The following is a 22029-nucleotide window of genomic DNA, read 5'->3' on the forward strand; positions in this document are numbered from 1 at the left end:
AACTTTGTTGTTGACATTTTTTTCCATTTGAAATCATTTACTACCCGTAAATTTATTTTGCTATAGTCAACTTACAAATATAAACATTTCATATGAAAAATGGAAAAATAGTCATCAGTGACAGGCTTTAGTTAATGCCCGATAGAGATTAAGTATATAGCCCGTCACTGATGAGTCATCTGTGACGGGCCTGGTTGTTATCTCAAACGGGCCTCAAGTTGGTGCACGTCACAGATGATGGTCATCTGTGACGGGCCACAACTTTAGGCCCGTTTGAGATATGGAATGTTACCTCAATCGGGCCTAAAGTTGTGGCCCGTCACTGATAGGTGTCATCTGTGACGGGCTTAAGTTTTATACCCATCTAACATGTCTGTGCGACCATATCTCAATCGGGCACTTTTCGGCCCGATTGAGATGACTTCCTTGTGACGGCCCGCTATTTCTAAGCATATTAGAGCCCGTCACAGATAGAAGGATCTATATTAGTGGTACCGGTTGGTATCTGATACCTGATACTTTAGGTATCGGTTGGTACTTGGTACCTGGTACCCTTGATACCAACTAGGTATCGACCGATACCTGATGCCCGGTACCCAAGATATCGGGTGGTACCTAGGTATCAAACCTTGATACCAAGGTATCAAGCCTGATACTTGTAGGGTATCAAAGGGTACCGTCAAAAAGAGGAGGAGATGTGGGGGAGGGAGCGCCGCAACGGCGGAGGATAGCGTCGAGGAGGCATGGCGAGGTAAGGGATGTGTGCTCCTCTAGTACCTGGTACCTTAGGTACCGGTTGGTACCTGGTACCTGGTACTTTTGGTACCGACTAGGTATCGACCGATACCTGATGCCCGGTACCTAAGGTACCGAGTGGTACCTAGGTATCAAACCTTGGTACCAAGGTATCAAGCCTGATACTTATGGGGTATCAGAGGGTACTCTCAAAAAGAGGAGGAGACGTGGGGGAGGGAGGGCCGCAACGGCGAAGGATGGCGTCGAGGAGGCACGGCGAGGTGAGGGGCGAGGCCTGAGCCAGAGAGCGCAAGAAGTCTCAAGGAGGAGCCGAGGAGAAGGTTGACGGCCTACCTGTTGCAGGTCGACACGAGCTGCTGGCGTCCATCCCAGAGACGCAAAAGCAGCAGGCCGCAGCGGGGATGCGTGACGCTGAGGCCGAGGGCGAGGACGAGGGGAGCTCCCGCTTCTGCCCTCCCCGGGGCGACGACTCCCCGGCGCACACCCGACCGACGAGGGCGGCGAGCCAGAGTGGCGCAGCGAGGGGAGGCGAGCTCGAGGGCGACCCCGCCGAGGGTTGGCCGACCTCGCCGACGCAGTGCCGTCGTCGTCCTCCTCCTCGGCCGTCGGAGACAACGACGACGACCCCTTCCTCCCGGCCGGCTTCGTCTCTGCTCGACCTTCTTGAGAGAGAGAGATAGAGGGGAGAGGGAGAGGGAGAGGGAGAGGGAGGGCTGCAGTGCTGTGTGATTTGGGGGAGGAGAGTGAGTGAGGTAGGAGGAGGGGATCCCGTCTCCACGGGATGCTGTGGTGTAGGTTTTTTGCTATTTTATACATGCCCAGTTTAAATTAACAGCGACGTCTGGTTAATTAATCTCGCTCTCGGAATGGGTTATGACGATGTTGATTGTAGTTAAGCTAGCTACACACACCTACCTTATGTCAGTACATAACCACGACAAAGCCGGGGCTAATTGTTTCGCAGCGACGTAGTACGTACAGGAATTTTCCCAGCAGCGACAGGGGATTGCCTTGGTCGTGATGAAAACGTAGGTACGTACAAATGAAGTAGGATCCTAGTATTAATTAAAGAAAGAAAGAGAGTACTGTGAGTATTTGAGGATTAGGTTCGTACAATTCTGTCGCGTTTGACAAGCATGTGTTAAATGCGTGTTTGGCATGGCAGCTTGTTTTTCATCCCAAATCTATGGGTAGGTTATAGAACACAGAAATGGACTGCAGTTTCTTTTTTATATATATAACACAGTACAGCAACGCAAACACTCACAACGCACGCACACTCTCCCCTATGAACGCACGTACGAAACCCTACCCCTATGAGCATTTTCGAAAACTGGGCCGGCACATCCATCCTGGAGATTAACGAATTCACTACAGACGCCTCGCTGTCGACGGGTACGTCGCCTACCACTGAAAGCACAAAGCCATTAAATCTTGAAAAATTCGCTCCCATATATGGAGTCGATCAAACCCAGAACCTATATATGGTGTTAACTGAGGCTCAATTTTGATTAGTTGCTCACTAATCGGTATCAGGTTTAATTCATCTTCTACTTCGTAGTGAACTTGTCTAATCAATCATGACATCGACTGACTATGCACGTTCACTATGACAATGTCATGCTGTTTTGGTTCAATATGTCACGCTTTACCATGTTATACGTGCTAGGTGCGTAACAATCCTTTAGGTGGATGTTTAATTTATGCCATATAACTATATCTCGTCGATCACACTTTTATTCCACATGTCATAGCTAGGTAGATTCATTCATTTGCCAAACCTTAACACAAAGTGTGTGTGGCATCGTGTGGATGTGATGAGGATACGCATATAATTTCACACGTTCCAATGAAAATTCCAAGTCCAAGTCCAGTTCAGCCTCCGGAGACAGCATCGACTTCAAACGGAACTAGCGCCTTGATGCCAACTTCAATTTGGGTGATCTTGGACTTAGTGGAAAGCTTATCTCGCTACCTTTCAAACGCATCCGGTCTCATGTCCAAATTCATCTCGAGTAAACGGGAATCGCCAAAACAAGACAGTGCTATTGCTGAAACCGAACTTGGGCCTTGGGACTTGTAATAGACTAGGCCCCCTCCACCTCCACGAATTTGAACTTAACACTAGCTTTATTTTCCTCTATAAATAGCTTTGTACATCCTAAAAAATAATTGGGTTTTGTTTAGTTAAATTTTGCCATATGCCATTCACCTTGTCTCTAGTTCTCGCTCGATTAGTCGGCGACTATAGATTCAGATCCTGCAATAGTTGGTGTGTTGATTTGCCGGGTCGATTAGATCTATCACTTCAATCGCAACTATTCCTTTATGCTTAATCACCTATTCGCAATATTTAGATTGCATATTATCTTTTTCTTACAGTGTTCTCTCGTTTGCATTGCAGGGATCATCAACCGCGCGTCACGGTTGGTACGATATCGTTTGTGGTGTAGCGATTGCACGGCGTCCTGGACTTGTTCTGGTTGGTAGCCACGTCGCAAACGTTGCACTCGATCAAAGCGAGAGTTATCCCCTCACCAGAAGATCGGGCCATGAGAGAGAGAGCGTCATCAGTTGGGGGTATCAGAGCTTTAGTTGCCTGGTGAGGATTTTAGTTTTGTAATTTTTTTTCCCATCGTCTACCATACAGCCGCAATATTTTTTTCCATCACCAAACTTTAGTTTTGAGCTTTGCAATTTCATTCAGTTTTGCTTTATTGAGTTTCTGTCCACTGTCGAGTCGGAGTGCTGGCTTTAGTCCTAGTTTCATCTTGGTTTGAGTTTGCATCTCGGTTGTGCTAGGTTGAAGGAAAAAAAAAGGCAGATCGATCCATTCATGATTTGGTTTGTTGCTTGCGCAAGGAATTATAGAGATCTGTTTCCTCTAAATTTTGAGTCGGTTTCCTTATAGTTGGGGAATATCTGTATTGTTTTTCTCCTGTTGTGCGCAACACAGAAACTGAGTGGGTCCCGTGTTATCTCGTGCATGCAACTGCAAGTCCGGTTTTCTCGTATTTCAGTTTCTTTGTTTCTGTAGTTAATCTCCCTGATTACCTTGGTGTGTTTCCTTTTGTTTAGCCATGCATGCAAGTTCCATACATGCACGTGAGCTCCTCTTACAGTAATAGCTAGCAGCTGCTTGTATTTGTGCATGCGCGCGCACGCACTTGCCACTTGTCGAAGAAAAAAGAATGAAAGAAAGAAAAAGGCAGAAGGTGCCAAAAAAAAAGAGCCGCACCAAAAAAAATCAGAAAAGGAAAAAAAATAAAAAAAGAGAGAAGAAAAAAATCAGAAAAGAAATTGTGGAAATTTTGTTGTTGGAATCTTGGAGAGAGAGTTGCTTACTATAGCGAGTTGTGGATTGTCCGAGTGTGATCATTTGCTTGCTTAAGCTATGATTGAGTCTAGGCTCCGCCAGCAATTTTGACTAGTACTTTGGATTATTATTCAATTTCACAAATCTGTTTGATTTTTTTGCTATTCCTTGTGATATAGTTAAGCCTACCAAGATCCACATACTACTAACCTTTACAGATCCGGCTTTGCAATCGCCCCACTCATCAAGCGTGTCATTGTGCCACGAACCAGCCACGGTGATTGACCTGTTTTGCATTCTTTGAGAATATTATAAGAATTTGGTATATGCTTGAGTGTTGAGTGCCTTCAAAAGCTCCATATATTTATAGATTGTTAGAAACTGACACTTTCTTGTGAGTTTCTTTTGCTTGCTAACGATGTCAGGTACAAGTTCCAATGAACCAACACCGGAGAATCTAGCGCATAAACTGAAGGGCATGGAAATTTGGTATGAAGAGTTGATGCGTAATAGTAAATCATACAAGGAAAGCACAGATAAACATTTAAAAACCTTAAGTGAAGCCTGGTGAAAGTAGTGGATCAAATTGGGCAAATGAATCAATCACATAAACAATTAACTGAAAACATTCAGAATATGAATATTGGACATGAAAACATTGTGCGACGCATTGATTTACTTGAGGCTGCAGGTGAAGAAGGTGCAGGTGCCACTGCTCATCGACACCAAAGATATGACGATGAAGACGAAGAGCATCTGTTGCTGATGATGAGGAGGAAGACGAGAGTGTTGGGAATAGAAGACGACGTCGAGTTAGGGACAAAGATGATCCTTTATCTAAGGTAAAATTTACTATGCCTTCTTTTGATGGTAAATTTGAACCTTCTGTTTATCTAGACTAGGAGCTAGCTGTTGAGCAAAAATTCTCTTGCTATGATTTTCCTGATAATAAGAAAGTTAAAGCTGCCAGTAGTGAATTTACCACCTTTGCATTTCTATGGTGGAACGATATATGTGGTAGAGGACTTAGACCTAGAACCTGGGATGATATGAAACGTACAATGAGGTCTCGATTTGTTCCTTCTTACTATGCTCGTGACATGTTAAATAAAGTGTAACTTTTAAGACAAGGTCCCAATTATGTAGAAACATAATTGGGAGCCAAACACGACTCCGCCTCTCGACGATGCCGACCCCGACCTCGATGCGGCTGCCACCGGCGACGACGTCGCACCGGCAGTGTCGACGACGCCGGGCCGCGCCACGCCCGCTGCGCCACGCCGCCGCGGCGGCACGACGCCACGACGCCGCCGCGGCACGCCACCGCCGTGCCGCCACGCCGCCGCCGCACAACGCCGCCGCCGCGCCACGCCGACGCAGCGCCAAGCCGCAGCCGCGCCGCCACGCCGCCGCTCTGCTGCCGCCACGTGAACGAACAATCGCTCATGAACGAACGAAATGTGACTTAGGCGAGAACTTAACGACAACGTGAACGTTAACGAACGATCGTGAACGAACGTACGTGAACTTCAACGAACGTGAACTTAACGTGAACGTGAACGAACGAACATACGTGAACGTGAACACGAACGTGAACTTAACGTGAACGTGAACGAACGTGAACGAAACGTGAACTTAACGTACGTTAACGTGAACGAACGAATGTACGTGAACTTAACGAGAACGCGAACGTGAACGATCGTGAACGAAACGTGAACTTAACGAGAACGCGAACGTGAAATACAATATATGTTACTTTGCGTTTATCCTAATACATTTTTTTGTATGTTACAGAAAAGATGTTGTCGTCATCGTCCCTCAAGCCGGAGTGGTAGCTAGCCCTCGAAGGAATTCGTGCAGGCAAGTGATGTAAATATATGATTGTTAGATTTTTAATGCAATTAAGACTATTAGATTTATCTAGAGTTGTATGTACGACACTTAGACGACTTAGCATATATGATTATCTAGGGTCCTAATATACGACACTTAGACTTAGCATATATGATTATCTAGAGTTGTATGTACGATACTTAGACGACTTAGCATATATGATTATCTAGGGTCCTAATATACGACACTTAGACTTAGCATATATGATTATCTAGAGTTGTATGTACGACACTTAGACGACTTAGCATATATGATTATCTAGGGTTCTAATATACGACACTTAGACTTAGCATATATGACTATTTGAGTTTTAATACAAGATTATTAGAGTTTTAATACAAGATTATTTGAGTTTTAATATAAGATTATTAGATTTGTAATTAGACTTAGCATATATGATTGTCTAGGGTTCTAATATACGACAGTTAGACTTAGCATATATGACTATTTGAGTTTTAATATAAGATTATTAAAGTTTTAATACAAGATTATTTGAGTTTTAATATAAGATTATTAGATTTGTAATTAGACTTAGCATATATGATTATCTAGAGTTGTATGTACGACACTTAGACGACTTAGCATATATGATTATCTAGGGTTCTAATATACGACACTTAGACTTAGCATATATGACTATTTGAGTTTTAATACAAGATTATTAGAGTTTTAATACAAGATTATTTGAGTTTTAATATAAGATTATTTGATTTGTAATTAGACTTAGCATATATGATTGTCTAGGGTTCTAATATACGACAGTTAGACTTAGCATATATGACTATTTGAGTTTTAATATAAGATTATTAGAGTTTTCATACAAGATTATTTGAGTTTTAATATAAGATTATTATATTTGTAATTAGACTTAGCATATATGATTGTCTAGGGTTCTAATACAAGATTAGTACAGTTTTAATGATTATCTAGAGTTCTAATATACGACAATTAGACTTAGCATATATGATTGTTAGCATATAAGATTGTTAAAGCAAATATGACCTATAGACTTAGCAAATATTTCTTTTATGAACAGATGGCTGATCGCGATGAGGAACAGATACTGTACGATACAATCGCGGAGGGAAGCAGCCAGTACTGGAACGAAGAAGAGAGGAACGAGGATCCAAACCAGTACTTAAACGAGGAAGGGAACGTGGAGAGGGATGCGGAGGGGAACCAGGAGGGGAACATGGAGAGGGATGCGGAGGGGAACGAGGAGGAGGAGGCTAGTGGAAGTCAATCCTCCGCTGGACAGAAGAGGGCAAGCGGGCAACGAGGTGCCGCGAAGAAGCTAGAAGGTCGGCACATCATAACGGAAGTGGACGAAGACGGCCGACCTAGTGCCCCGGCAGAAGCAGCCAAGAACTACGTACGACACAACGGTTGGGTTGTGCTGGATAACGTGCCTGTCAGTACGGTGTACTGGCGCAGAACAAGGGCACGCGGAGATCATGAGAGCTTTGTCCCAGATTCAGAGAAAGAGATGCTGTGGACCACAATGCTCGAGACATTCACCCTTCCCGCGGGTACAGAGGACAAAGTGAAAAGGTGGACTCTAAAGAAAATGGCAGAACAGTTTCAGAGCTTCAAGGAAGATCTGTACCAGAAATACATCCTGAAGAGGCAGACACCGAACTTTGACACATTCCCGAAGCTAAGGGATCACTGGGACGAGTTCGTTGCATATAAGACAGGTCAACAAGGGCAGGCGATGATGGAAAGAAACAAAGAAAATGCCGCCAAGAAGAAGTACCATCACCACTTGGGGTCAGGCAGCTATAGCGTCGCGATGCCGAAGTGGGAGGAGATGGAGGCAAGCTTGCTTGAGAGGGGTATCGAACCGGCCACCTCTAAATGGCCGGATCGATCGAAGTTCTGGTACTATGCTCACGTTGGAACGCTCAACCCAGTTGATGGCTCCCTGGTCTTCAGCGATCAGATACGCGAGGCTGCGCGTCGACTAACGGATGCAGTGGAAGCCTCTTCTTAGGGCACGTTCCGACCCGACAGAGAGAAGGACGAGCTGTCACTTGCCCTGCAGACTCCCGAACATCCAGGACGAACACGAGGGAAAGGGGTGATTCCTTGGAAGATTGGATTCAAGGAGGACATCCACACGTACAGGAGTCGGATGAGGAGCAAGAGAGATACCGAGGCGAAGATTGCAGATCTTGAGTACAGGGTATCGAGCTACGAGCTCAGCATGCAAGAGGAGGTGGCAAGGAAGGTTGATGAATGCATGGCCGCACATCGGTCCCAAGATCCCCAGCCGTACATTCCTCCTTCAATGGTGAGCCCTTCTGGCAATCGTAGCAGCTGCGCCTCAATGGGGTAGGTAGGATCACAGAGCATGGACGCCATGCAAACCAAGGACAAAACCACCTGCCCCGTTGATGACATCACTCAGCGGACACCATGTGAGCTGCATATTCCCTTCAAGAACTTATCAATAAAGGTAAGCTCGTAGTTTATAGATTTTAGACTTGTCCATTCCGCAAGTTGCTGCTTATATATGTTGATTACTAGTAAATAACCTCTCACCACGTGAAGGTGGCGTCGGGCATGGCCATCCCAACAGACCCTTCAGGGACTTACCACTGCAGGCCGATTCCAGCAGGATACTCCAAGGTCGAAGTTGAGTTGGTGGAAGGCGCGTACGAGGACCTTGAGCTGGACTACCCTGGAGGAGACGGTGAGACGCATCTACGGGACACAAGCCACGCCATTATACTATGGCGCAAGCGGTACATCATCCTCCCTGGGCGACAAGCGACGTCTCATGCACCATCTCCTCCGGCTCCGCCATCTCCTCCTCAGGCTCCTGCACCGTCTCCTCCTCATGCTCCAGCACCGTCTCCACCTCAGGCTCCTGCACCGACTCCTCCGCAAGCTCCTCGTCCGGCACCTTCCAAGTCAAGGGCCCCCAAGCTCCACCGCCTGCCCCCACAAGGGCAACGAAGAAGGCGAAAGTTGACGCCGCAGAAAACAAGGACCCGGGGTACGATTGCACGCAAGAGGAGCTTGACGCTTATGTGGCATCAGAAGTCAGGAGACAATTGAAGCCTCGAAGTCCACAAAAGAAGATTCCTATAGACCCGAGTGTCAGGAACTTCTTCAGGGGTATGTCTACACCTGCCAAGGAGGCCATAAAGCTATCGGACTATGAGTGAACACTTAAGAAAGCATCTTCTGGAAAGTCCAAACCAGTCCCTCAGCTTGGAGAGCAACCAAACCAGAAGATCGAGCCGTTGGTGTCCGGTGAAGATTTTGGAATACAAGAATTTATTAATGACACACACACATATATATATATACATATATATATATATATATATATATATATATATATATATATATATATATATATATATATATATATATATATATATATATATATATATATATATATATATATATATATATATATATATATATATATATATATATATATATACATATACATATATATACATATACATATACATATATATACATACATACATACCTATATATATGTATATATATATATATATATGTATGTATGTATGTATATATATATACATATACATATACATATATATATATATATATGTATATATATATATATATTTATGTATGTATGTATGTATGTATGTATGTGTATATATAGAGTAAATTTCACAAAACCTATTGGGGTATCCCGTTACATAAAACCCTGGTTATTATGTTTTGTTTCACGAAACCCCATGTTTTGAACCAAAATGTTTCATGAAACCTCATATTCATGTAAAATACTCATATTTTATTATTACATAAGATTATTTTTTAATCAATTCACATTAGTTGGCTAAAAGGACATATTCTTCTTGTCTACTTCATTTTTTTCTCAATTTTGCGCTGGAAAAGATTAACATAATATCTGCTGATTATAATATAATAATAGGTTAAATATACACATGTGATCAAAACATGATTATCAACGCTTGTTAAAAAGCAACTAACATTACATATGTACTAAAAAGTATATCATATATTCTTTTTACAATTATTATAGATAAATATATTAGTCAAATAAACGATGTAAGTTTGTACATGGGGTTTTATGGAATATTTTACTCTAAAACCTGGGGTTTCATGAAACAAATTGCAAAACCCAGGGTTTTGTGAAATTTACTCGTATATATATATATAAACCATGTCGCAACATGGCCATACAAATAAAAAAAAGATCAGCTCGATCTTTAGTCCCGGTTTAAAAACCGAGATCAAAGCAGGGTTTCGAACCGGGACTACAAACGCTTTCTTCACCGGTGTGCGTTCTCCTACTATTCGTTGCGTGCGTCGGCGATTGACTCGATGGCGGTGTGCCGGCCGCATGTGCGCCACCACGTACGCGTGCATTTTTTGTTTGACGGTGTCGGTGTGTGCACGCGCTAGTTGATCGATCGAGCACGTGTTTGTTTTGTATAATTCGCGTATGATGGTGAGCATGCGTAGACGACGAGGCAAACGTGTGTCGATACGTGGTCAGCGCGAGAGATCCAGCGGGCGAGCATCATGTGCCTGCCATGCGTTGCGTATCCATGATCGATCATATATGGTCGTAGTAGTATAATATACGGGCCCTTCACGCAGGGCTCCCATTCGATCGGCCTCCGTCCCTGGACTGAACTCACTGAAGGTTCGTTTATGTTGTGTGTGTCTTTTTTTTTAAAGGAAAGAGAATAACGTTCACTCACGTAGTCACGTGACCGTTGTAAGGATAGATCGAAAGAGAATGCTACTAGTCAAGATGACGGGTGAATGGTCAAACTAGTCATCTAAGGGTGTGTTTGTGCAGATGAAATAAGTAGATTGAGATGATACGTAAATTCTATTTTAATATATAATGGAATGAAACATTCGTACTTTTACTTTAAGAGCTACAGCCAATTATTACTACAGAACTCACATAGAAAGTTCACGATAACAGAAAAAGCTACACTACTAGAAAACTAATTTTTACGGGCGGGAGGGAAGTCCGCCTGCACCACAACTACTGCGAAAATCATCAATTTTCGCAGTCGGGGCAACGGCCCGCCAGTGAAAATGCAAAAAAATGAACAAAAAAAAAATCGCCGCATGCGGCTCACCACCGCCACCCTCCCCCGGCCGGATTTGAGAGGGGAGGGGAGGGGAGCGGCCGCTGTCGTCGTCGTCGCCGCCGGCGGCGCTCCACGCCGTCGTCGCCGCCGCCGGCCTCCCCCCTCCCTCCTTCGGCCAAATCTGGGAGGGAGGGGGGAGGAGAGCCACCGCTGACGCCCCGCGCGTCGTCGTCACCGCCGTCCCGCGCCGTTGTCGCCCCCGCTGGCCTCCCCCCTCCCTCCTCCGGCTAGATCTGCGAGGGAGGGAGGGAGGTGAGACGCCGCCGGCCGCCCCGCGTCGCCCCCGCCGGCCTCCCCCCTCCTTCCTCCGGCTAGATCTGGGAGGGAGGGGGGAGGGGAGCCGTCGCCGTCGCCCACGCCAGCCTCCCCCTCCCTCCTCCGGCCAGATCTGCGAGGGAGGGAGGGGAGACGCCGGCGGCCGCCCCGCTGCCGTCTGTGCCGCCGCAGTAGCCGTCCCCGCCGTGCCGCCGGAGAGGAGAGTCAGTGAGGGAGAGGAGAGGAGAGGAGACTAAGTCAGTGAGGGAGAGGGGGAGAGAGAGAGTTGAGTGGTGGGAGGAGAAGATAAGGGTGTTTTTTTTTGGGTTGGTACGATTTTTGTAGGCGGACCACATAAGGTTCGCCTGTGAAAATTTATTTTCGCAGGCGCCGCTTAAATGGTCTGCCTTCGAAAATAGATTTTCGCAGGCGGACAGCGAACTTCACCCTGATTTATATTTTTGTAGGCGGTCATTTGGCTCTAAAAGTCATGTCCGCATGCGAAAAAAAGACCCCTACGTCGGAAAAAATGTGTTTTCTAGTAGTCCTAAAAGCAAATACAAACTAATAGACACCAACAAAAGAAAAAGATCCCCTAACTACTGAATTCTATTATTAGCGTACCTCCACCCGAAGTTGGCAAATAGATGCATAATCGTCGTCACAAGTAAAATAAATTATTAGCGTAAAATAACTGAGTATTAATCAATTAAGGAAAATGTATGGCGAGACCCTACAGACCTAACCTTTGGACGACATATATCCCATATTTTTTTTTACATTTGAGTACAATGAATTTTCTCATAGGTAATGCATAGTAATTTATGTGCAATAATAATTGTTCATACGGTAGCCATGAAGCTTAACCCTCGCATGAACATACTAAAACAATGGGAAGTACATTTGCAATTCTATTTATTTATTTATTTATTTAATTTATTTAGTTTATGCTACAAATTCTTATTGACAAGGATTAGCCTTGTGACACATTAAGTGGGTCTAACAATGATTTTAAGCTCTATGTAAATAAAATAAAACATTAAGAACCAAATTGAGTATTCGGTGAAATTTGAGAGACTATATAGATTGGTTATATATTCACCCTTGAGATGATTAATGATTTTTCCTGGATTAATGTGTTCCACGGTCAAGGTTAACGGGATTCGGGGAAAATCTAGAACGGACAAAACAAGTGAATATATTTCTTTAGACATATATTTTTTTGAAAGATAAATTATTCATGTATGAAAATAATTAATATTCATGAGTCGGGTGGACAAGAATTTTTCAACAGTACTACATTTCTATAACCATTTTTTTTTACATATAGTGATGTATTATTATACAGTGGTGTAAGTTTTTTTAGATAATTGAATATAATTTTGGCCTTTGCTCAAGAAGCTGCAACCAATTATTACACAAATTCACTCAAAAGTGATCACACACTAATGAATTCAAAACATCATAGTCTTAATAAGGCAAACACAAACTAACACAAGATGAACAATCCACAACTATTGAATCCTGTTTGTGAACCTCCACCCGAAATTGACGAAAATCTGCATGACCATTTTTTGAAAGAACCACGGTAGGGGAAACCCCCACCGTTAAGATTTTATATTAATAAAGGAGAAAAAAATACAACAAATTTAACCACTGTAACAATGTATCTCTCAGAATGTATCTGCATGACCATTGACTAAAGCTTACGGCATGCATCATTTATTAGCTTGATATCATCATCACACCTTTGTAGTGGAGCCCAACACCGGAGCCAATGTGTTGCCCCTGAAAAGGCATGCATATAAGATTTTGGTGGTGACTCCGGCTCTGTTCGTTTGGGCAGGTTCCCAACTTCTCTTCCTCGTCTTCCGCACGTACGCTTTTCAAACGGCTAAACGGTACGTTTTTTTCAAAAATTTTCTTAAAGAAAGTTGCTTAAAAAAATCATATTAATCCATTTTTTAAAAAAATAGCTAATACTTAATTAATCATGTGCTAATGGACCACTCCATTTTCCGTGCATAGGTATTTGGTTCCCATCTCCCCCCAAATGAACAGAGCCGTGGTGTAATTAAATTATATCATATTTACTAAACTTGAAAGCTAAATAACACCACTAATTCTCTTATCACGGGAATCATGGGACATGAGGACAGAATATATGGTGTGCTTGGAGAGTTTCTAACCACTATAACTTCTTCCAAAATTACAAACTATCTAAATAATTGAACCTTTTATTCTAAGAACCTGCTGTTGTTGTAGAATGTTAGTTTGTCTAGCGTCTCTAATTTTCATCAGATTTTCACCGGCAGCTTTTTGAAATATAAAGCTACCTAATTAAAAGTTTCCAAATCGTCGAGTGTAGATGCATTTTTTTTTGCGGGACGATGCATTTTACTTTTAAACCATATAATATAATGATTCAACGAAGCTTTGCGCCACCAATTTTTTCTATTGGAAAATCATTATATAAATCCACCCACCTTCGCAGTCTCTACCTACGACGACCACATATATGCAGCAAGTACATGTCATTTGCTGCTTGCATCGATCCAAGCATGCATGTCTATATCGATCTCGAACGCCAATTTATGCCATCATCGTATCTTCTCGCCGCACGTACGTACGTAGCTCTTGCCAAGTACTACGTACGTATATATGCCGCATCCGCCAACTGCCATATCGCTAACAAATAATAGCTCCATGTCCTACAAAAGTACAAATCTATAGCTTAATTGATGTACGCACGTATTGGTATCCCTTATAATTGTAGTGTCCGCTGCCCCTTGCTAGATCCACCCAGTGATCGACACGGTTCTCATGACCGTATTCCCCTCCCCCCAAAAAAAAAATCCTACTGTGCACGGAAAACAAATCTAATGTGCATGGAAAACAGAACGGTCCATTAGCACGTGATTAATTAAGTATTAGCTATTTTTTAAAAAAATATATTAATATGCTTTTTAAGCAACTTTCATATAGAAACTTTTTGTAAAAAAACGCACCATTTAGGAGTTTTAAAAGTGTGCGTGCGGAATACAAGGGAGAGAAGTTGGGAACTGATGGTACCAAACACAACCTAAATTTTATATTTATTGAGGAGGTGTCATATTTTCTTATATAAAAATTAGTATCTCTTAAGGAGGTATCCGTACATCCTGGTATCTTCAAAGACCGCATACATATATAATCACTTCAACGATAAACAGATAGGAGTATACATTCATAAGTAATAATCTTACTAGTTTTGTGTGGCAAGTTGTACAACACGAGCTTAATTTAACAGCTTCTAGTAGCATATTCAACATATTTCAAAATTGGTTTTTAGTTGAATTAAAAGGTCAAGCATGGTTAGAGTTGTTGCACCATCTTGGTCAATATGTATATGCCAAAAACAAAAGAACTTGAAAAGATTAATTCTCCCAGGTAGGTTATCTTCAGACATGTGGACCAATAATTGGTATCATCATCTTTATCCTAATTGCTTTATAGCACAAGCACTGCGAATTGTGGTAGGTAGTTGTTAGGGATTTCTTCGCCAAGTATGGGTGGATATTTTAGTACGGTACTGTTGTTGTCTATTGAATTTTTTTTCCTACCATTCTAGCTAGTTTTGTTTTTATTTTTTGCAATGTATAAGCTTGTGTGCCTTTTTAGATGTAAAAGCTGAAGAAAAATAACCGGTCAGTTTGTCATATCTCCCATGTCTACACTGATAAAACCCATGCATCTTTATAGTATTTAATCGATATTTTTATCTTATACTTTTCTTATTTTTGATTACATTCAATATTGACTCCAATGTCAAATAAATCTCCACGGGTGACTGAATTTCGAAAAGGGAGCCTCTGACTTAACTGTTGTGTAATTGAGCCACTGACATGTGGGCCATAGCAAAGTAGGACCCACATGTTAGTGACTCAAATGTATGTGCAGTTAAGTCAGGGGAGTCACTTCCCTGAATTTCGTTCAAGCCATTTTGTATCCTCTAAAGATTTATTTCTCTCTCCGTTTTACACGTCCCTGTGTATTTTTTTTTTGTCCCCCAAGGTGCCTATTCTCCTAAGTTAACCATTTAAAAGTTTCTCTAAATGACCATACTACTCAGATCATTACTGATCGCACTGGGTGACAAACTTAGAGAGTCAAAATAAACACTTACAAAGAAATAATGTAATGAAAACCTTAGAGATATATTAAAAAAGATAAAGTGAAAACTCAATAAGACATGAAACTTCTTCAGATGCATTTGGTTGGGGCAATTTTTACTAGGGATAGGGGGTTTAGAGAGATATGGCAATTAAAGGTTTTGCTTGGTTGGGGGCATGAGAGTTTTGCTGAAATGAAAATAGGGAATTGAGAGAGGAAACCCCCTCATTTCCAATACCTTGGTAGGGGATGGGAATCGGGAGATAATTACTTCTCTACTTTGACTAAATAAATCTCAACCATCTGTTTTCACTTAAGATCTAATCTTCAGCTAAACTCCTTGTCGTTTCTCATCACCTCATCCAAACAAAAGACTAGGAAAAGAAATCAAATTCCCATATTAATCGTAGGCAAAATCTAAATAGTGCATGTGCACTATTTATTCTTAACGGGTGCACACTTTGTTCGATCAATAGCCATACGTGAGAAAGTGTCACTTATTAACTACAAGTATAGCAAGCTCATGCATATCTTATTTTTCTTATAAAATTTTCTCTTAAATTACTTATCTAATTACACCATTGGATTCGTAGAAATAAAATCTTTATAATAAGATCTTATATTATGTTCTAACAAAAAAATAGGTTGTAAATTACTTTTACCATATATGTAAATTAATTTTAGATTTGATTAAATTACATTTCTGAAAGTGACTGCAATAAATCTTGAAACTAATTTACATGAATCATAAAAGAATAACTTAATACCAAAATTAAATAAGTTGTCTCATCATTAAAAGTAAATCCGTTGTAGGGGGTAAAGGCATGAATCTATTTAGAAATTAAATTTAATCAGCATAAATTATAGAGCTAACTTAAAACAACAATGAAAGTAAAACTCACAACATTATAAATGTCTAAGGAGTAATTTAATCAAAACTAAAAGTAATTTGAATATATAATAAAAGTAATTTACGACATATATTTTTTAATTAGAATATAATCATGTGAGATATTGTTTAGTTACAATGAATGCAACGGTACAATCAGATTATATATCATATAAACAATTTTTTAAAAAAATACATTTGAAGCATAGTTAGGCTGTGTTTAGTTCAGCGTAAAGTTTGGATTTTGGTTGAAATTAGAGATGATGTGATTGAAAACTTGTGTGTGTATGACATGTTGATGTAATCGAAAAGTACTGAAGTTTGGATCCAAACTTTAGATCTAAACACAACCTTATTATAAATCTTTCTTTCTTTACTATTGCATTCTTGGATATCCCCACCTGGAAAAGAGATACTCCGTACATGCTTCTCCGTAGCTATGCTATACGTGGGAAAGAGTATACTTTTTGTAGCTGATTAGGACTAAGTACTGTATACATGCACTCTTTACTACTCGTAGTATCAATTCTCCCATATAAGCTCCTAATCCCCCCACAAGTTGTCTGGTACTCTATCTGTCCCATAAAAAACCAATCTAATACTGGATACGATATTCTAGTATTACGAATTTGGATATACCTCTGTCTAAATTTATTATCACTAGTGGAGAAGTGCTTTTTACTCCCGGTTCGTAACCCCCTTAGTCCCGGTTTTCCAACCGGAATTACGAATCCGGGACTAAAGAACGCTATCTTTAATCCCGGTTCAAATAACCGGGATTAAAGATGGATCTTTAATCCCGATTGGTGTTATCAATCGGGAAAATTCCGGTTGCTAAAACCTAGCAACCGGGAGTAACGAGAGAATAGCGGCAGTCACAGATGGTCGGGAGTAACGAGAGAATAGTGGCAGTCCCAGATGGTCTTTTTTTTTATTTGATCAACCGGGAGTAACGAGAGAATAGCGGCATTCCCAGATGGTCCCCTTTTCTTTTTTTTTATTTTCTCCCAATTCAAGTGGGAAGCATATCCCCAAATCAAAGTAACATCCCAAATCCACATCACAAATAAAGTAACATCACAAATCTTAATGTTATATATATACACAAATCAAATACATCACAAATCCTAAAAAATTACACACAAATCAAATACATCACAGGTCATCTCAGATCCATCCAATAAATCACAAAACTATACATGTGAATCATAAATTAAAAAAAAAAGAGAAAACAACGCCGTTGCCGCCGCCCGGCGCGGCCCCGCCGCCCCGGCCCGCCGCCGCCTGCCACGGCCACTGGCCCGCCGCCGGGCACGGCCCCGCCGGCCGCCGGCTACCGGATGGGAAGGGGAGGATGGGCAGGAAGGGGAGAGGAGGAGGTGGAGGAGAGGGGAGGGGATCGGATGAGGAAGGAGAGGAGGTGGAGGGGATGGATCAGGATGAGGATGTAGGAAGCGAAGGAGAAAGGGAAAGAAGGGGAGAGATTTGATCTGTGGATGAGAGGATAAGGGATAGGGATTATATACTATGCTTCGAATTTTAGTTCCGGTTGGTATTTCCAACCTGGATAAAGATCGATTTGATCTTTAATCCAGTTGGTGTTCTCAACCGGAACTAAAGTGGTGATTTTTAGTAACCGGGATTAAAGATCCTCGGCCCCCTGATATTAACCTGACAGGGATGAACCGGGACTAAAGATATTTTTTAGTCCCGGTTGGACTAAAGATCATAGAATGCCTTTGGGGTTTTCAACCGGGACTGAAGATCATTTTTAGTCCCGGTTCTTTTTGAAACTGAGATTATTATGGTTTTGGGTCGACCCAGCAAAGATCATTTCTCCACTAGTGTATATAAAATGTGCCACATTCAGTAGTTGATTCGTTTTTTTAGAGGGAGCATATTACATACTATACTACTATATAGAACCACAGTGAGAGTCCTGTGTACACGTCCGGTGGGACCAAACCGTTTAACGTCCTCCGTGGTGCGGCGGGGCCCAGCGTCAGTTTTTCACCCCCCGCGACTAATCAGAGCGATATATGTGGTTCACCAAACCAGCCACACCACCACATGTAAACACGCCAGCCAAGTCGCACTCGCCTCGTCGTCCTCCTCCCTCCGCCCGCTTCTCCCCCCTCCTCCTCCCCCCTTTTGTCCCCGCCAGAACGTGCTCCGAACCCAGCAGCCGCAGCCGCCGCCGCCCCGCCTCGCCTTGTCTTCTCTTCTCCCTTTTTATACCACCAAGGCTTCCTCTCCTTCCCCTTTCTCCCTCCCCTCTCCGCGATGGTCGTTTCGAGTCGGTGAGCGAGCGATTCAGGTGGTTGGCTTGGGGGGGAGTTGCACACTTGCACCGGTGGGTGATGGATTCTGGTAATAGTGGAGGGAGTCTCCAGTCGTCGAGCGGCGGCGACGACGAGTTCGATTCGCGGGGAGGCGGTGGTGGTGGTGGGGTGGACTCCTCGCCGCTGTCGGCGCTGCTCCGCCCCTCCTCGTCGTCGGGGTTCTCGCTCCACGGCGGATCGATGTACGGGTTCCAGGAGCTCGGCTCGGTGGGGACGTCGTTGCAGCATCAGCAGGGGGTGCAGCTGCAGCCCTGGTCGGCGGCGCAGTTCGCGGCGGGGGCGCCGTCCTCGTCGTCGCCGCGTGTCGCCGCCGACGCGGGCGTGGCGGGGGCGCACCAGCAGCAGCAGCAGCAGCAGCAGGGTGATCCGTCGTCAGAGGGGGCGGGGGCGGGGGCGGCGGTGGCCGCGGCGCCGGCGAGGGGGTCGAGGAAGCGGACGCGGGCGTCGCGGCGGGCGCCCACGACGGTGCTGACCACCGACACCTCCAACTTCCGCGCCATGGTGCAGGAGTTCACCGGGATCCCTTCGCCGCCGTTCGTCGCGGGCGTCGGGGCACCCGCCGCCTCGCTCCGCACGCGCTTCGACCACCTCTTCCCCTCGCCGGCGTCCGCCCTCCGCTCCGCCGCCGCCGGCGATCCGGCCTCCTCGCTGCCGCCGTACCTCCTCCGCCCCTTCGCGCAGAAGCTCCCCACGGCGGCGTCCCCTTTCCCGCCCTACACGTCCTCGTCCTCGTCGACGCCGTTGTCCACGTCAACGCCGTCCTCCTCCAACCTCGCCGCCGCCAATGCCAATGCCACCACGACGAGCACGGCCGCAGCCACCACCGCCACGTCCGTCAACCCGACCGCGGCCGCCGGAGCCGGCGACACCTTCCAGCTGACGCCCGCCGCGCTCCTCCGGATGCAGCACGATGCGACCAGCAGCAGCGGCAGCTACCTCTCCTTCCCCAGCGTCCTCGCCGCCGCGTCGCAGCCCATGTTCGGCGGCTTCGCGCAGGGCGGCGGCGGCGGCGCGCGGCTGCACGACGCCTCGCCGTCCCCGTCGTTCTCGGAGTTCCTCGGCGGCGGCATCAGCCTCACCGACGGCGGCGGCTTGATGTCCTCCGACGCCCTGCACCACCACCTCCCCACAAGAAACGACGCCCACCACCACGGCGGCGACGAGCTGTCCGGCGTCGTCGCGTCCGGCAGCTGCAAGCTCAACTACACCTCCCACGCCGGCGCACCATCGTCATCACAAGCCGCCGCCGCCGACAAGCCGCCGGATGGCTCCACCGCCGCCGCGCGGCCCGCCCGAGGCGAGGGCCTCGACCCATGGATCTGTACATCCGAGTAGTAGACAGAACAGAAAGCATCATCATCACACTGTTCTCTTCTGATTCTTGTCAACTAGTGGCACCAAGCACCAAGCACAAGAACGAACACGACGCCATAGCCGCCATGCATCACAAACAACAAAGGTCTGATCGATTTTAATTTTTACTTAGCCTTTTTAGCTGTATACTCACTTCATGTTACTACTATTATTACTGAAATTAATCACCACTTCTTCGACTTCGTCTTATTCCATCCTCTCACTCACATGCCTTCGCCGCCATTCCCGCCGTCCTTAATTTTGTTCTCTACTGCATTAAAAAACCTCATCTCTCTTCCGATTCTCTCTTGGATACACTCAGATTCTAGACGGCATCGTCGTAGTGCAATACCGAACGGCTGGCTGGCTGATCGCCGGCGGAACGGCGGCGAAATCTCCGGCCGCCGGCGAGTGATGATCTCTTCCTGAATTTGTTGTTGCTGCACCGGCCACAACGCGGCAACACACCAAACGAGCTGCATGACCAAAGGATCCATCCTTTTCCTCGTATGAAAACCACCATAAAAGCCTCCAAAAAAGGACGGGGACAAGAGGAGAAAGAAAGCTCATGTCCTAGATAGATAGAGAGAGAGAGAGGAGAGATCCAGGGCCTCTTTTTAGCTCTCACTGGCAGTTAGCATTACACCATTAGTAGTAGCAGCAGCAGTTGATTAATTACTACTAGAAGTTAGCTTTGGATTTCTAGGCTTTGCTAATGCTAACCACTCCCCCCTGTGATGAAGGCGAGAGAGATGGAAAGAATAACAATAATAATGGCCACAAGCTACTACTAGTAGTAGTATAGTAGATTGATCTCATTTGATGGATATTCATTTGATGGATATGGTGGGTTGTTGATAGATGGAGGAGACCAACAACCGTACCATCCCCCGAGCTGACCGTCGTTAGGCCATATTCTAGTCAATTTAAAGAAAGATCACGGCATGTGATGCTCCACATCCACCGCCATCGCCTCCTCCTAATCTGCCGTGATCTTCTTCGTTACTGATGGGACTGTTCTGTTTACCATACCTGCACATCAAAGATTTCTTTTACAGTGTGTAGCTCTAGCTTCGTAAATGTATGGATCTTAATCTACGATTACGTTAATAAGATATATAATTTTACATTACCATATTTTACCATATAAACTTTATATCTCTGGATCTGAAATTTGGGGTTGTATCAGATGGCGAACATTATAATTTCTAGTTAAGTTTCTTCTTAATTGGCTCGTTCAGGTTAATGCGGAGGGAGAGAGAGAGTGGGAGTGGGAGAAAGAGATTGGGAGAGGTTGGAGTGTGACAAGTTGTTGCATGTGTCCCCCTTGCCTGCACTTGATTGCACCCCTAGATGGACATCCAGTGGTACTCTTTTTTTTTTCTCATGTATCTGTCCCTGGGTTTTGTATTAAATTTTGCTCAAGTGGGGGCTAGATTTGATATTTGCACTTGATTGAGGGCATTTCGGGATTAATTTGTTTAGGGTTGATGTATTGCACTTGATGGATGGCATTTTGGAATTTTGTTTAGAGATGATAGGGAACTTCGGTTAATTGGTTTGGAATTTTGTATTCTCATGTGTAGTGTCACTACCACCTGGGGTCCATGCACACTACTAGCTAGCTTGATTTGTCTATCGAGGGTCCTTGTGTGTTATTGTAGTAGTACTTGAGCTAATGATCTCATCAACAAGAAGCTAATCTATCTCTAGGACATGCATGTATACCAATCAATTGGCTATAATTGATTACACTCCACATGGTCGTAATTGATCACACTCCGTGTGGCTTTGTGATGTGATCATCATAAACACATCACACAAACCAGGCAGGTGAAGATCTTACAGTTAGTACATATACATATATGCCATGACAAAAGTGGAGGAAAAGGAGGATCTCTCTTTTACTGCTCCTATTATCGTTAGGGTTGCAACTTTTGAGAAGAG

The 22029-nt window shown here is 44.2% G+C and overlaps 1 protein-coding gene across 2 annotated transcripts; it reads left to right on the forward strand.

Moving 5' to 3' along the window:
* Positions 1-18447: 18447 nt before the first annotated feature.
* LOC9271090 (putative GPI-anchored protein pfl2) lies at positions 18448-21797 on the forward strand. 2 transcript variants are annotated; one of them, XM_066304366.1, is made up of 2 exons: positions 18448-20188; positions 21324-21797. In XM_066304366.1, exon 1 carries the CDS (start codon positions 18748-18750, stop codon positions 20062-20064), a length of 1317 nt encoding a protein of 438 aa, XP_066160463.1. In that variant the 5' UTR covers positions 18448-18747; the 3' UTR covers positions 20065-20188; positions 21324-21797. The 2 variants fall into 2 exon arrangements, with proteins under 2 accessions (XP_066160463.1, XP_015610603.1); XM_015755117.3 differs by lacking the exon at positions 21324-21797 and adding an exon at positions 20405-21210.
* Positions 21798-22029: the final 232 nt, after the last annotated feature.

The sequence above is a fragment of the Oryza sativa genome, chromosome 9 (genome assembly GCF_034140825.1).
Source record: "Oryza sativa Japonica Group chromosome 9, ASM3414082v1".
Lineage (NCBI taxonomy): Eukaryota > Viridiplantae > Streptophyta > Magnoliopsida > Poales > Poaceae > Oryza > Oryza sativa.